This window comes from Colletes latitarsis, chromosome 6 (genome assembly GCF_051014445.1).
Source record: "Colletes latitarsis isolate SP2378_abdomen chromosome 6, iyColLati1, whole genome shotgun sequence".
Taxonomy (NCBI): domain Eukaryota; kingdom Metazoa; phylum Arthropoda; class Insecta; order Hymenoptera; family Colletidae; genus Colletes; species Colletes latitarsis.
Window position 1 is genome coordinate 7,939,261 of NC_135139.1, and position 14,557 is coordinate 7,953,817.

The 14,557-nt window shown below is 34.5% G+C and overlaps 1 protein-coding gene across 4 annotated transcripts in view; it reads right to left on the reverse strand.

Annotated features, from left to right (window-relative positions):
- Positions 1 to 14,557, reverse strand: part of Nha1 (Na[+]/H[+] hydrogen antiporter 1) — a 572,935-nt gene that overhangs the window by 239,327 nt on the left and 319,051 nt on the right. For 3 of the 4 annotated variants that reach the window (XM_076766049.1, XM_076766050.1, XM_076766048.1), the window contains one exon: positions 11,826 to 13,743. In XM_076766049.1, coding sequence (XP_076622164.1) covers positions 13,216 to 13,743 — 528 coding nt within the window. In that variant the 3' untranslated portion in view covers positions 11,826 to 13,215. Of the gene's footprint in view, positions 1 to 11,825; positions 13,744 to 14,557 lie in introns of those variants that run through there. The other variant, XR_013079781.1, reaches the window with a different exon arrangement.

A 14,557-nucleotide genomic window follows, 5' to 3' on the forward strand; every position in this document is an offset into this window, starting at 1 on the left:
AATGAGTGAAATTGATCGAAGACAATAAAATACTCTCGTACGTGAATACGAGAAACGCGTGCAAAATGTAAGCAGAATTTATGCACTCATGTAAACTGAATGTAAACTGAACAATTTATTATTGTTATATTGATATATCAAATTTTTATCTACGTACGTTTTGCATTTATTTCTATTAGCATACGCGATAAACGAACAAAATCAGTAGTCCATCGATAAATATTGAAATTTATTACGAGTAATATTTTCTAGAACGTATACGGAAGATAAAATACAAATTTGGGACGTTACGTGAAAAATGGAAATATTTTTAAATACAGCATGAAATTTGGTTTATTAATATTAGATAACCGGCCGTTATTCGGGCGTTTTTTAAAATTCACTGCCGCAGTTTCGTCCTCTGCTATAAAATTTCCCTGGTTTCGTTTTGTTTTCGTAACTAAGGAGTTTTCCGGAATACGAGAACTTATTTTAAGAGATCTTTTATGGGAGGAAAGTTGGAAAATGCTGATCTAAAATATAGGTCCATCGTAAGAACTACTTATCCATGGATCCGCGACCTATATATATTTCCAGGATCCACTGTTAAACGAAGTGGACAGAAATTGTCTAAATTCACTTATCACAAACAATAAATAAGCAACTTTGGCATTCAACTTCAAATAATTCGTACTTAATATAGAAAATGGGAAGTGTAATGTAACATTTAAAATTATTTGTATTTTATTTTAAGAGAGGATAAGAAATATAATATTTTGGAAAACTATAATTATTGATGCAATACCAAAATTGTTAAGAATATTATTTTATTATTCGTATAATAGATGGGAAACGTTTAAAGTGAAACAAAATGGACACAAATTGTGTAAATTTATTCGTAACAAACATCATATAAGCAACTTTGGCTTTCAACTTTAAATAATTCGTAATTAATATAGAAAATGGGAATTGTAATGTAACATTTAAAATTATTTGTATTTTATTTTAAGTGGAATAAGAAATATAGTGTTTTGGAAAAATGTAATTATCGATGCAATACCCAACTCGGTAAGTATATAATTTTATTATTCAGATAATAGATGGGAAACGTTTAAATTGAATCTTTTAATAATGAAGTGTCCCAAATAATTCAAATTTTTTATTTTTCAGATTAACGTATTCGTAGATTAATTTAATCGACGTTTAACGAAATCGAAACTGATCGTTTAGGAGCTTCAGTGTTCCAAGGCACGAATAGAAATGTACTCACCCACACACACATAGCCAAGGGCTTAAATCGCTGGAGTTTAATTGCTGAGAGGCGAAAATAAATATTGACGTTCGAGATATCGACGACGATGCCCCTGAGAATTAATATGCATTACTCCTAGTTTAATGCATTACTGATCAATCTTCCTTTAAGCGAATATTGACATTTACCGCGAGATGCAACTGCAAAGGGCGTTATTCTTCAGGGTGTTTAATTTGTTACCGATAGCTTCTTGGAAAACGGCGACTCAAATGTCGTCGACTGGCATCGAGTACTTAAATTGCTTTTAATTAGCCATTCGTTAATGGAACACTCGAGAACCGTTGCAAACAAGGACGTAATTAATAATGAGCAATAAAAGCACGGATAGTTTAAACAACAATGAAAGTCTGTTATCACGGATTAAATTTTACTACCAGAACAAAATAAAAAGAACAAAATCTGTCCTTTTGTTATCGCTACCTGTACGAAAATATTCAAAACGAGGGATTAAATAAGGGTTCTCTAATCATTTAAATAAAACAAAATCTGTCCTTTTGTTAATACTATATGAACGAAAATATTCAAAACGAGGGATTAAATAAGGGTCGTCTAATCATTTAAATAGAACAAAATTTGTCCTTTTTGTTAATACTACATGAACGAAAATATTCAAAGCGAGGGATTAACTCTTTGCGGCACAGGATTTCAGACAACAAAATAGACCATATGATGCATAGAAATTTTATTGCGTTTTAAATTAAACAAAATTGGTATATTTTCATTAATAAAGGTATCACATAATGTAAAAATATTAAAAAAAAAAAATAGTAATAGTTGTCTCAATAAACCTTCCGCTTGCAACAATTGACGAACCTGTATTCTGCATTGGCATGTTGAATGCTGCCAACACAAGTGAATAAATTTGTAACATTTGTTGAAGATTTTACCAACTGCTTTACGTAAGTAAGACGAAATATAAACCTATGCGCATGCAGCTACTGCAATATTTCGAGGTGGGATTAAAAATGTCCCACCATGCATTACAACGCATCAAAAAGGCGGGACACTTTTAATCCCAGCGTGCCCCAAAGAGTCAAGTAAGGGTTCTCTGATCGTTTAAACAGAACAAAATCTGTTCTTTTTGTTATCGCTACGTGTACGAAAATATTCAAAACGATTCGAAAAATTTATTGCTAGTTTCTGGAATATTTGTTTCGCGAGGCGGAATCTACAAGTTTCTGGAATGTGACGTTCCTTTCGGATTTCGTGAAGACAAAATCGCGAGCTTGCAGGCTTCCGTTGGCGCGTGTAAGCCGATGATGCCGTTGGTAGGATCCGTAAGCTTATTACGTTGTTCATTGTCGGTGCACGGAACGAGGGAGTCTTTGTAATCGGTACGAAGAGACGTTCCTCGTCGTAAAAGTTTACTGGATGCGTATCTGGAGAGAGGGGGCGGGGGAGGGGAACTTGTGCTCCTCGACGGAGTCAACTCAAAGACGAGAGATTCGCTAGTGTTTTTCGAGAGTGTCGAAAAGCTAAAATTACCCCTTATTATTATGATTACAAGGAAATTAATTATTATCTCTTAAACTTCCCTCAGGTTCCATCGAAAACCCCAATCGCATTATTTCGTTAATAACTAATTGACTCGATTCGATTAATACTTGACAGTTTACAGTCCTCTCGTAAAATCTCTTCAGTTCTTTGCCGTTAGATGCGTTTGATTCAAACCAATTTGGCGTAAAAAAAAAACTCCTTTTCGTTGCAAAAATAATTTCAGCTTACGGTGAAAATCTTTCAGACAAATTTGAAATCTGGCAAAAATAAAATATTCTATATATTATGCTTGTGGTCGATCTTCTCGATTACTCAAATTTTGCAAAATAAAACGTTGGTCTATTTGAGAATCATTTGTATAAAGTAGTTTCCTTAAGGGGCTTGTAAGAAGCAGCTAATCAGGTTCCCATTCTACATTGAAAAAATTATGAAATTTTGCCAAAATAAAATATTAAATTCGACAAAATTAAGTTAAATTAAAATCAAATTCAAAATTAAATTAATTAATTAGAAAATGAATTTTCTATTTAAGAATTGAATCAAGAAGTTCCATATTCTTAATTAATTTTAAACAGTTACATCTTAAGTTCTAATGAATTAAAAGCACTGATTTCACATATTTATTCAAAAGAGGCATACCAAGCAAAAGTTATGAGACTTTCGAGTATATCTTTACACGGTTTCTAAAATAAAAAGTATACGTTGTCTCGGTTTAGCGTATATAAAAAATCGTAATGAAATATATTACTAATTTTTTTTAAAGAGTCAACGAAAAATCAAGTTTTATATCTGCCAGCGGTGTTTGCAAAGAGGCCACTTCCTCTATGTACTTTACTTTAATTAAAAAGTTTCGCGATGAAAAAATTTATGAGTTCCTGAAAATTATCTTTGCACGCTCGACGATTCATTTCTTGAATTGTAAAGGGATTAGTTCGAGGTCGTATTATGATACGCGTTTCGTTTTGGTTCGATATCGATATTTAAAGAATAAAGCTGTAAATTTATAGAAAAACTATTCGGACAGAAAGTGATTTTTTTAGACCATCTAAACTGTATTTTACAAATTTTTGTTCGTCTGGAAATCTAAAAGAGATATATTACAATATTACTATCAGGGGGAATTAAAATATTTCCTAAACTAATTATCTTTTAACATAAATAGGCTAATACTTTTTCGTAAAGAATATCAAGGTGCTTCAATAAAAATATTTTACTTTTATTTATTTTACTTTAGCACTTTAATACACAATAGAATTATTTAACAGTATCAATACTTATTCCTAATAAGATGAGATCGAGGTTGTGGCTCTGTGGTATGGAAAACTCGTGAGAATCGTAGGAGGACAGACAAAAGGAAAGGAGGGGGCGCGTTTTTTCGTTTGGGCCTTGTTAGTGGGGACTCATCAGTAAGGCTTTCTAGCAGGCCCTGTCTTAGACGACTGGGATATTGGGCAGTCGTTCGAAGAGAATAGTAACTGAGAGGTCGGTCGAGCGCTTATGAGAGCGCGACCTCTCTGGTGGCGAGCATGGGAGGCAATACCAAAAGGTTATTTCCATGTATGATGAAGTAAAACTGAGAAATACTTGCTGTTCTTATAGAAATTTCGCCATTGTCTCTATCAGCATATTATTATTTCTCTTTACCCAGCGTTGAACACGCGAGTTTGTTTACATTTATTATACCCCAGTAACGGTGGTTGGTGAAAGATTTCCTCATACCAGTATCAGATATTTATAAAATAAAGGAATATTTTCTAGAAAATCTGTTGTTACAGAAATTTCGTCCACTGTATAATTCCGTTTAAAGAAACGTTTTCTACACGTCCATCTACAAGAAAATGTGCCCCTCTTGAGAACACTTAACTTCGTATGAAATATTTTTCGCTACGTGTAATAATAATGAGTCTAAATATGTCGTGACCCATTCTGTATACTTTTAACTCAAGTGACGCTACTTTTTCTACACCATCTATTTATTTTTCTTATTCCCAGAACGAAGAAACTTGCTTCGGTTCGATACGAAGAATCGATATTACTTCTTCTGTTGTTTTATTGCCTTCATTTTTTTTCTATACCCAAAGACTTCCGTCCCAGTTACCGGTTCGAAGATTCGCAGTTTCGAAAAGTCCCTTTCCCCTCACTAATTTTCCTGTTTCTTTGCGGCTGCTTCTTTCACCGTATTCGGCGCTCGGCCATTTTACTTTCCATCCATCTTTTCCAAACAATGATATGATAAAAACTAAACAGAAAAAGAAAAATGAATACGAACTCCAACGTTTCTCCACTCCACATCTTTCGCTTTCTTATTACTTTAATACACAAACTTTTCAGCAAACGAGACTGTGGCATAAAATTGTAAATTAATTTTCTACTAAGAAACTTTTGCAGGGTAATAAAAGGGAACGTAACTCGTAAGTTAGAATGTTCTTTCGAGGGGCAATGGTAACTGGAAAATAAAAAGGACAATAGAATTAACAACTAATTATTATCTTTAATACTTATACAGTAGATATTAGTCTCTAACAGTAAAACTCTGTTCTTATACAGTCATCCTCTCCCCTCTGGCAAATTAATGTAAGAACCCTTCGAAGCTAATTAATTAATCGATTAATTTACGCGCAGATGCCCTTCACACGAAATTTCGATCGATCGATTAATCAGTTCGCTGGCTCTTACACATTACTCTCTTACACTCGTAATCAAAGCTAATTATACAGGCACAAAATATGTACAAGTACTCGCACTCACTCCTTCATCGCGTTTCTAAATTACAGTAAAGAGCTCCAGAACAATTTTGCAAAATGTGTACAATGTCTATAATAACGTAAAAACATGTATCGATTACGTTTGTCACTAAAACGTTCCTCATCGACGACGGCAATCGCCAATATCGTTTCTCTTAATAATTTCATAATTATTTCCAACATTTCGAATTAACGGAGTTTTGTACTATAATTAATAAGTTTAATTTACGCAAAGGAATCCTGATCAAATAGAACAGTTTTCGAATAAATTTTAATCGGTATTATAACATATTCATTCGCCTTTAAATATTATTTTATTACGAGAATCTAATCGTTTTTTCTAGTTTTAAAAAGTTTCTCCTTAATTAATTCACACGATCACTTTCCATCGCTCAACGCAATCAATTTAAGCACACTTTTTTCATAACGTCAACAGCTCACACGTATATAATAGTATGAATATCAAATAATGTTTATAGAACCAATCGCTCTTTACACAGACCTGCCAAAAAGTTGGCGATTTTGTAAATATTTGCTACGAGTTTTCGAATTTAAGTCTACAAATGTTTCGTGAAAAGGCACATCGCGGTTTGCGATAATATTGCTTAAAGTATAATTTAATTCTTTTGTGTTCTGTCTCCTTTTTTATTGATTTATGTTAAGTGAACAATTTTACATAGTAAGGAAATATAAAAAGTATACAGGATGCTCGACCACTACTGGGAAAAATTTAAATGGGGGATTCTAGAGGCCAAAATAAGACGAAAATCAAGAATACCAATTTGTTGATCGAGGCTTCGTTAAAAAGTTATTAACGTTTAAAGTTCCGCCCGTACTGAATTTTTTTCTCGAAAATGCGCAAGATTTCGAGGTTATATCTATTCACAAAAAATGATTGTAATTGGCCCTTGCAACCGAAAATAATTTTTTCAGAATGATTTGAAACTTTTCAATTTTCAGGGTAACAGACAGTTATGGTCAGACATTATATTTTCAGTAATGAATTTTTTTCTCGAAAATGGTTAGGATTTCGGGGGTATGTCTATTCACAAAAAATTATTGTAATTGCCCCCCGCAACCGAAAATAATTTTTTTAGAACGATTTGAAATTTTTGAATTTAATTGTTAATAACTTTTTAAGGAAGCCTTCATCAACAAATTGGTATTCTTGATTTTCGTCTTATTTTGGCCTCTATAATCCCCCATTAAAATTTTTCCCAGAATTGAAAACAAATATCATTGTGGAGAAAACTACAAAGGCACGTTGGAAAAACAATACATTTTATATTCAGAAAAATCATAATTTGCTGAGAAGTTTTTCACGATAAAAATATATTTCGTCCTTCTAATATAAGTATATCTAATTTAGTACATCTTCAAACTCTATTTTGCACGATTTGAAATTCGCTTAGAATTTATTTATTAATATTTTTCACTCTGTTATTATTCATTTACCTACTATGAGAAATTGTCCACATTTATTTTTGATTCTGATAAATTCGTGCAGAAGACGGAACACTAATTATTGTTTTAGACGAACGAACCTAATTTCGCAAAATTTTCAAAAGCAGGTTTATCTTCGGTCGCCGAAAAATTTCGGGTGAGACCGTGGCAGTCTTTTCATTTCCATATTCTCATCGTCGTTTCGATCCCATAAAGCAATGCATCGTATTGTAAATAAAATTATTTACATCCAATAAATCTCGACACACTTTCGTCCAAGCAAGAATTGTTGGATATCTATGTACAAACAAGCTTGGACAGCTTTCAAACATAATCGACGCATGTGTTGCTTCAGTTCGTTATACAAGACGTTCGTTTTCATGTACACTATTAATAAAATAATATTTCATTGCGTGAACTTATATTGATAGTTGCATTAAACATTAAAACGAAACCTAGACTTTCCATTCAAACAGAACGCGACTTATTTATACAAGATTTAGGTTTACACCTAGGTTTCAAATTCCAAGAATTTTCTTCTTTAGTAGTTTAGTTCATAAAGAAGTATAATTCTCTAGCATTTCATACGATATACTTAGTACTTTATACTAATATTGGATACTAAATGTATTGCAAGGAAAAAGAAAGACAAGTTCTGGTGGAAATTGCTAGTCGTATCAGCCAGTCTTCGAAAGGTTTACGACTAATTGTAAATAAAAATCACACAAAATTGTCCATATTTTTAAATGATTAAAACTGATCCTTCTTGCTCCCTATAATACAATAGTATTCATAGAAAGAGGGTGTCTTTGTGGATAAAACAGTATTGTTTGCATCCAAGTTATCGTCAAACCTGTCCAAACATTGGAACCTGCACTTTACAAGATCCCGAATTTGAACTTGTAGTCACAAATGGGTTAAAAAGCGATACGTCGCTTCCCCCTTTCTATTTTCTCATTCATCCATCCTTCAAACAGGACACAGCAACTAACAAACCTCGAAAATAAACTCACGCCAACGCCATTGTTCTGAAATCTCTAACCGGGGCAAGATTTCCCATCTAGACAACGAAGCTCGCAGACAAATTGTTCAATTATCGCTCGAGGTTTCCAGACGTAGGTCGCCTGTCTATAGAACATTATGAAGACATTTTGTTAGCGTTTCGTGCCCAAAGACACACTCATACTCAATTATACTTCATCCGTTTAAACAGAATGGAACATTTAAAAAAGCGTCGTTTGGATAACTTGCTTATTTTTGAGGATTGAAAAGAACGTTGAGGACCAAATATGTTTGATTTCATTGGGGGGAGGGATGTAGCGTCGTAACTAAGAATTTCAATGTCACTAAGTTTTGTTTAATGGAAATATATATATGTTTATTTATTTTCTAACAATGACTCGTATTACAAATATAATAATACGTTTTGTTGTCAGAATCAGATCTAACAGCTCAGGAATTTGTATCTTTACGTGACAAATTTTAATTTAGGTTCCAAACAGTGATCTTGAACTGTTAGAAGGAACACAAGACGTATTGTTATATTTAAGACAATGCAACCACCCTGAAATGTACCGTGACCAAAAAAATGTCACCAAACTATGTCACCTATAAAATTGAACAATGTCTGCCCCAAATATTCCTTGTTACGTTTAAAAATAAACGAGTTATCCGGGTGACCTATTTCAAGTGCCCCACCCTGTATACCTTCGTCTATCTTCCAGATCAATGATCATACTTTTCGTTTGATTTCCTGTTTTATAAAACAGAGACAATTAGATAAACCAATTTGGATCAGTCGAAAGGCGACAGATCAACTATCTGCAACGAAAGATCGGATCGAAGTGTCTTCAAACCTTGGGCAACGTCAGCAAAATTATACAGCGTGTTTCGCTAGTTTTGTCTACCTGAAATACCTCTGTTATACTAAACAATGAAAAAAATTAAAGATATAGGGGGGTTAGGGTTTTAAGGGACTCATCTGGTAACAATAGTTTCGCCGTGAAGGAGATTTTAAAGTCAACGTAATTTTCTCATATAAGATGACTATTTAAAAGATTTAAACTGTGTTTATGCTTCAGAGCTTCCATAATCATAATTATAGTATAGGGACACAGTTAACGAAATTTTTAGATTAAAATTGAAGGATCCTTTATCTGCTCTTTAAATGCATAATGATAATCCATTTTTATTATTTCATCCTTCATTGATTTCTGGATATAAGACTTTTATTTGCCTAGCAAAATTACATTTTCTTCGCATCTTAGATGATTAAATGCTTGGTAAATTCTCCTCAATAAAAACATTTTTATTGCTTTAATTGTAGCTATTATTATTCCTAAATTAATGTAATAAATAATTTGTACGGTTGTAGACATATGATCCGTTGAGAAAGTGTTCGGCCACTCCTGGGGAAATTTTGACGAGAGATTCTAGAGGCCAAAATAAGACGAAAATCAAGAATACCAATTTGTTGATCGAGGCTTCGTTAAAAAGTTATTAACGTTTAAAGTTCCGCCCGTACTGAATTTTTTTTCTCGAAAGTGCATAGGATTCCGGGGGTATGTCTTTTCACCAAAAGTGATTGTAATTGACCCTTCTAGCTAAAAATAATTTTTTTAGAACGATTTGGAAAAATTTTTTTTCGCCGAAAAATTTAGACATCTACCCTCTGTCGATATTTCTTAAAAATTCGTTTTTGATTTTTAGTAATTTTGTTTGACGCCCTACAGAAAAGTTGTTTAATACCTTTTTGTAGGTACCTATAAGCTCTACGTCAGAAAAAAGTTTCATTGAAATATATTCACGATTGTAGGAGTTATGGCTGTTTGAAGATTGAACCATTTTTATGGGGGTTTTCTAACATTACAGGGTCAAGGAACAACTTTTCGAGTATTTTTATAATTGCTACATATTCTACACTAAAATACGCGACGTTTGCCTTTTTGAACATTAAAATCCTTCAATCCGTTCAAAAGTTATGACGTTTTAAAGATTCGCATGAAATTTTGGAGTGAAATTTCTGGCCTGAAATAATAATTTCGGTAAGGAATTTTTTTCTCGAAAATGGTTAGGAATTCGAGGGTATGTTTATTCATCAAAAATGATTGTAATTGACCCCCCGAGCTAAAAATAATTTTTTTAGAACGATTTGAAATAATTTTTTTTCGCCGAAAAATTTAGACATCTACCTTCTGTCGATATTTCTTAAAAATTCGTTTTTCATTTTTAGTAATTTTGTTTGACGCTCTACAAAAAAGTTGTCTAATACTTTTTTGTAGGTATTCATGAGCTCCACTTCAAAAATAAATTTCAATTAAATTCATTCACTATTGTAGGAATTCTGGACGTTTGAAAATTGGACCACTTTTATGGGATTTTTCTAACATTACGGGGTCAAGGAACAAATTTTCGAATATTTTTATAATTTTTACATATTCTACACTAAAATACGCGTAGTTTGCTTTTTTAAACATTAAAATCGTCCAATCCGTTCAGGAGTTATGACGTTTTAAAGATTCCCATGAAATTTCCAGGGTACATTCTAGTCATACATTATATTTTCGTTTAGGAATTTTTTTCTCGAAAGTGTGTAGGATTTCAACGGTATGTTTATTTACCAAAAATGATTGTAATCGACTCCTGCAACCGACAATAATTTTTTCAGAACGATTTGAAATACATGAAATTTCAGGGGAATCATTCATTCATGATCAGACATTATATTTTCGGTAACGAATTTTTTTCTCGAAAGTGGGTAAAATTTCGGGGGTATGCCTATTCACCAAAAATTATTGTAATCGACCCCCGCAACTCAAAATATTTTTTCCAGAATGATTTGAATTTTTTAATTTAATTTTTTAATAACATTTTAGGGACGCCTCAATCAAGAAATTGATATTCTTGACTTTCGTCTTATTTTGGCTTCTAGAATCTCCCATTAAAATTTTTCCCAGGGTTGGCCGAACACCCTGTATACTCTGTAAAGATGTATTCTACTTTGAACGTTTTTATAATGGATATTCTACCGTGCTTGGTTAGTTTTTTATGTTCGATGTGAAAGGATACTCTGCATAAATCGATGAACCGAAATATTGTATACTATCTCTACGTTAAACCATATTTAATTACCATGCTACCGATATTATTAATTTGGTTTAAGTTGTAGAATAGTTTCTTTGTATATTTTTACATTTTCGTTTCAATGTGGTGAATAAATGAAATAGAAAGAAATGCTGACACCGCACCAGCCGAGAATTAAACATTTTAACTCGCCACTCCATTGAATCGTACCAAAAAAAGAAGGAAATAAGTTGAACTAGAACTCTTTTTCGTGCCTGCATTCACAAGGTGTCTATTGTCCCCCATATTGTGCGCCCCTTAAAAGAACAAAACACATTTATATATTGCAATTCTTTCCCACTGTTCCGAATAACGGACATTTAAGGTGGACGAAGCTGCCCTGTATTGGAACAATACCCCATAGAGAAACGGTGAGACTCTCCACTACTAGTAGGAACATTGGCCGTTAAAAACTTTCACGACACGAAATTAATTATTGAAGCGTGTAATGCTACAGCAGGAATGATTCGTACATTAAGGGCTCGCATTACAACCATCCATCACCTCCATTTATACCGTTATGATAACACAGACTGGATTATAGCAACGAATATTTGAAATAAAAGGGTAAAATACGAACGAGAAAACCTTCGATGGACTCGAAAAATATTTTTATTCGACGCACGCTGTATGATATCGGCAGATATTAGGTGAAATGCACAGGGACTTGCGCTCAATCGAAAATTTAGATTCTCCAAATACTTTCTTTGAGCGCGTTTCAGCGATTCGAATCAGAACCATTTTAGAAAGAAACATTATTCCTAGAATGAATTGCGAGTTGCCTCGAGCCAGACGTTTTCAATTAGCCTTTGTAAGGTTCATGATTAAGTAAACATTATTACTAGACTGTGGATCTTTACGCAAATTAGGAGCTTTGCAGAGGGTTGCCCCTTAAATATAACAGATTCGTATCTTAAGTGCAGTTTGTAGGTTTTTGAAAATTAAAATATCCCACAAACGCATAACTGCTTTTATTCCCCTTACGACGGATGATACGACCTGGAACGAAAAGGACTCGCATTCAACTTCTGATCATCGATCATAACTCTCTAATAATAATAACAGCAGAATGTTCGAAACAAGGGAATGAAATACAAACGACGGAATCTTTGATAGAGATTCTGAAAATATTCTTTTATTGCTCACGTTGCATGATCGTGAAATAGGATAAAACGCTACGCTAAGAACTTGCATTCGACTTTCCAATCATCGATCACAGGCACCGCCATAACAACAGCGTTAGAACATAGCAACGAATATATTTAAATCTAGGGAATGAAACTTAAACGACAGAACCTTGGATGGAGATTCAGAAACTATTCTTTTATTGCTCGAGTGAAACAGGGTAAAACGCTACGCTAAGAACTCGCATTCGACTTCCGAATCATCGATCACAAGTCTCCACCGACACCGCCGTAACAGTAACGAATATATTCGAATCGAGGGGATGAAACAGTAATGACAGAACTTTGGATGGAGATTGAGAAACTATTCTTTTATTACTCACGTTGTATGATCGTGAAACAGGATAAAACGCTATAAGAACTTGCATTCAACTCTCCAATCATCGATCGCAGGCACCGCCATAACAACAGCGTCAGAACATGGCAACGAATATATTTAAATCTAGGAGATGAAACAGAAACGACAGAACCTTGGATGGAGATTCAGAAACTATTCTTTTATTACTCACGTTGCATGATCGTGAAACAGGATAAAACGCTATAAGAACTTGCACTCAACTCTCCAATCATCGATCGCAGGCACCGCCATAACAACAGCGTCAGAACATGGCAACGAATATATTTAAATCTAGGGTATGAAACAGAAACGACGGAACCTTGGATGGAGATTGAGAAACTATTCTTTTATTACTCACGTTGCATGATCGTGAAACAGGATAAAACGCTATAAGAACTTGCATTCAACTCTCCAATCATCGATCGCAGGCACCGCCATAACAACAGCGTCAGAACATGGCAACGAATATATTCGAATCGAAGGGATGAAATATAAACGACAGAACCTTGCATGGAGATTCAGAAAATATTCTTTTGCTGAGTGTTGCATGACCTTAAGGAAATAGAACGTTCAACGTGAACACGGATCACGTTCGTCTCAGGGTTTCCTCTCGTTTGCGGTCTCCTCGAGATCGGGGTCTTCGTTGATGATGGAAATGTCTCGAATGGATGGTCTGCGCGCTTTCCAAGCTTCCGGTGGAGCGACCGGCGTTGTGGTCTTTGTGAGGAGCTTCGGTCCTGAGAGCGTGATAATGATGGCTCCCGCCGGGGCTGTGAGCAAGATCGAGAGCACGCACATCGTCACCACCGTCTCTGCGTACATCACCTGTTGCGGGTCGTTAGGGTCGACCTTGTCGAGGGTGGAGGATCCCAGGGCCGCCTGGACGGTCGCTTTCGCCATGCAGGCGAACGCGATGAAGATCTTCTCCTTCAGGTTCAGCTTCGATCCGATTCCAACTAGAACCGTCGTCACGATTCGTATCACGATGGCCGTCAGCAGACAGCCGAGCCCGATGTAAACAGTTCTTCCATCGAGCTCGTCGATTTTTATCTGGGCGCCCGTCACGGCGAACAGGATCGGCTCGAAGATCATCCAGAAAATCTCGAAGGCCGTCGCCACTGGGTTCTGCAACAAAACGTTCGCGGGATTAAAAATAGAGTGTTTCGAATTCGAATCAAAATTCATTTCTTTTTCGAGCCAATCTTTGATTATCCAAATATGTCGAACTTTGTCTATTATACATATGCAGGGTGTTCAGCCCTGAGAAAACTTTCAATGGGAGATTCTAGAGACCAAAATAAGACGAAAAGCAAGAATACCAATTTGTTGATTGAAGTTTCGTTAAAAAGTTATTAACGTTTAAAGTTAAAGTGTAAAGTAGTTCTCATCACAGGCGAGGTATACGAGTAGACCTTGCATCCAATTTTTCTGAGGCTCTAAAGCTCCATTAATACGCATTGTTTGAGTTTTGAATCATTAAAATCCTTCAATCCGTCTAGAAGGTACGATCTTTTAAACATACCCTGGGAAACATTTTTGGCCACACAGTATATTTTCAGAAAAGAATTTTTTTCTCGAAAATGAGCAAGTTTGGAGGATTACATCAATTCACCAAAAATGATTGTAATTGAGCCCCGCAACCGAAAATAATTTTTTCAGAACGATTTGAAATTTTTCAATTTTGACGAAAAATTTAGGCACGAATACTTACTCCCTATTGATTTTTCTTAAAATTCGTTTTTCATTTTTAATAAATTTGTTTAACGCTGTACGGATATATTGTCTACGGTACACTTTACATATTGTCTACGGTACGGTATACTTTTTTGTAGGTATCCATGAGCTCTACTTTAGAAAAAAATTTCAATGAGATACGTTCACTATTATAGGAGTTCTGGACGTTTGAAAATTGGACCACTTTTATGGGATTTTTCTAACA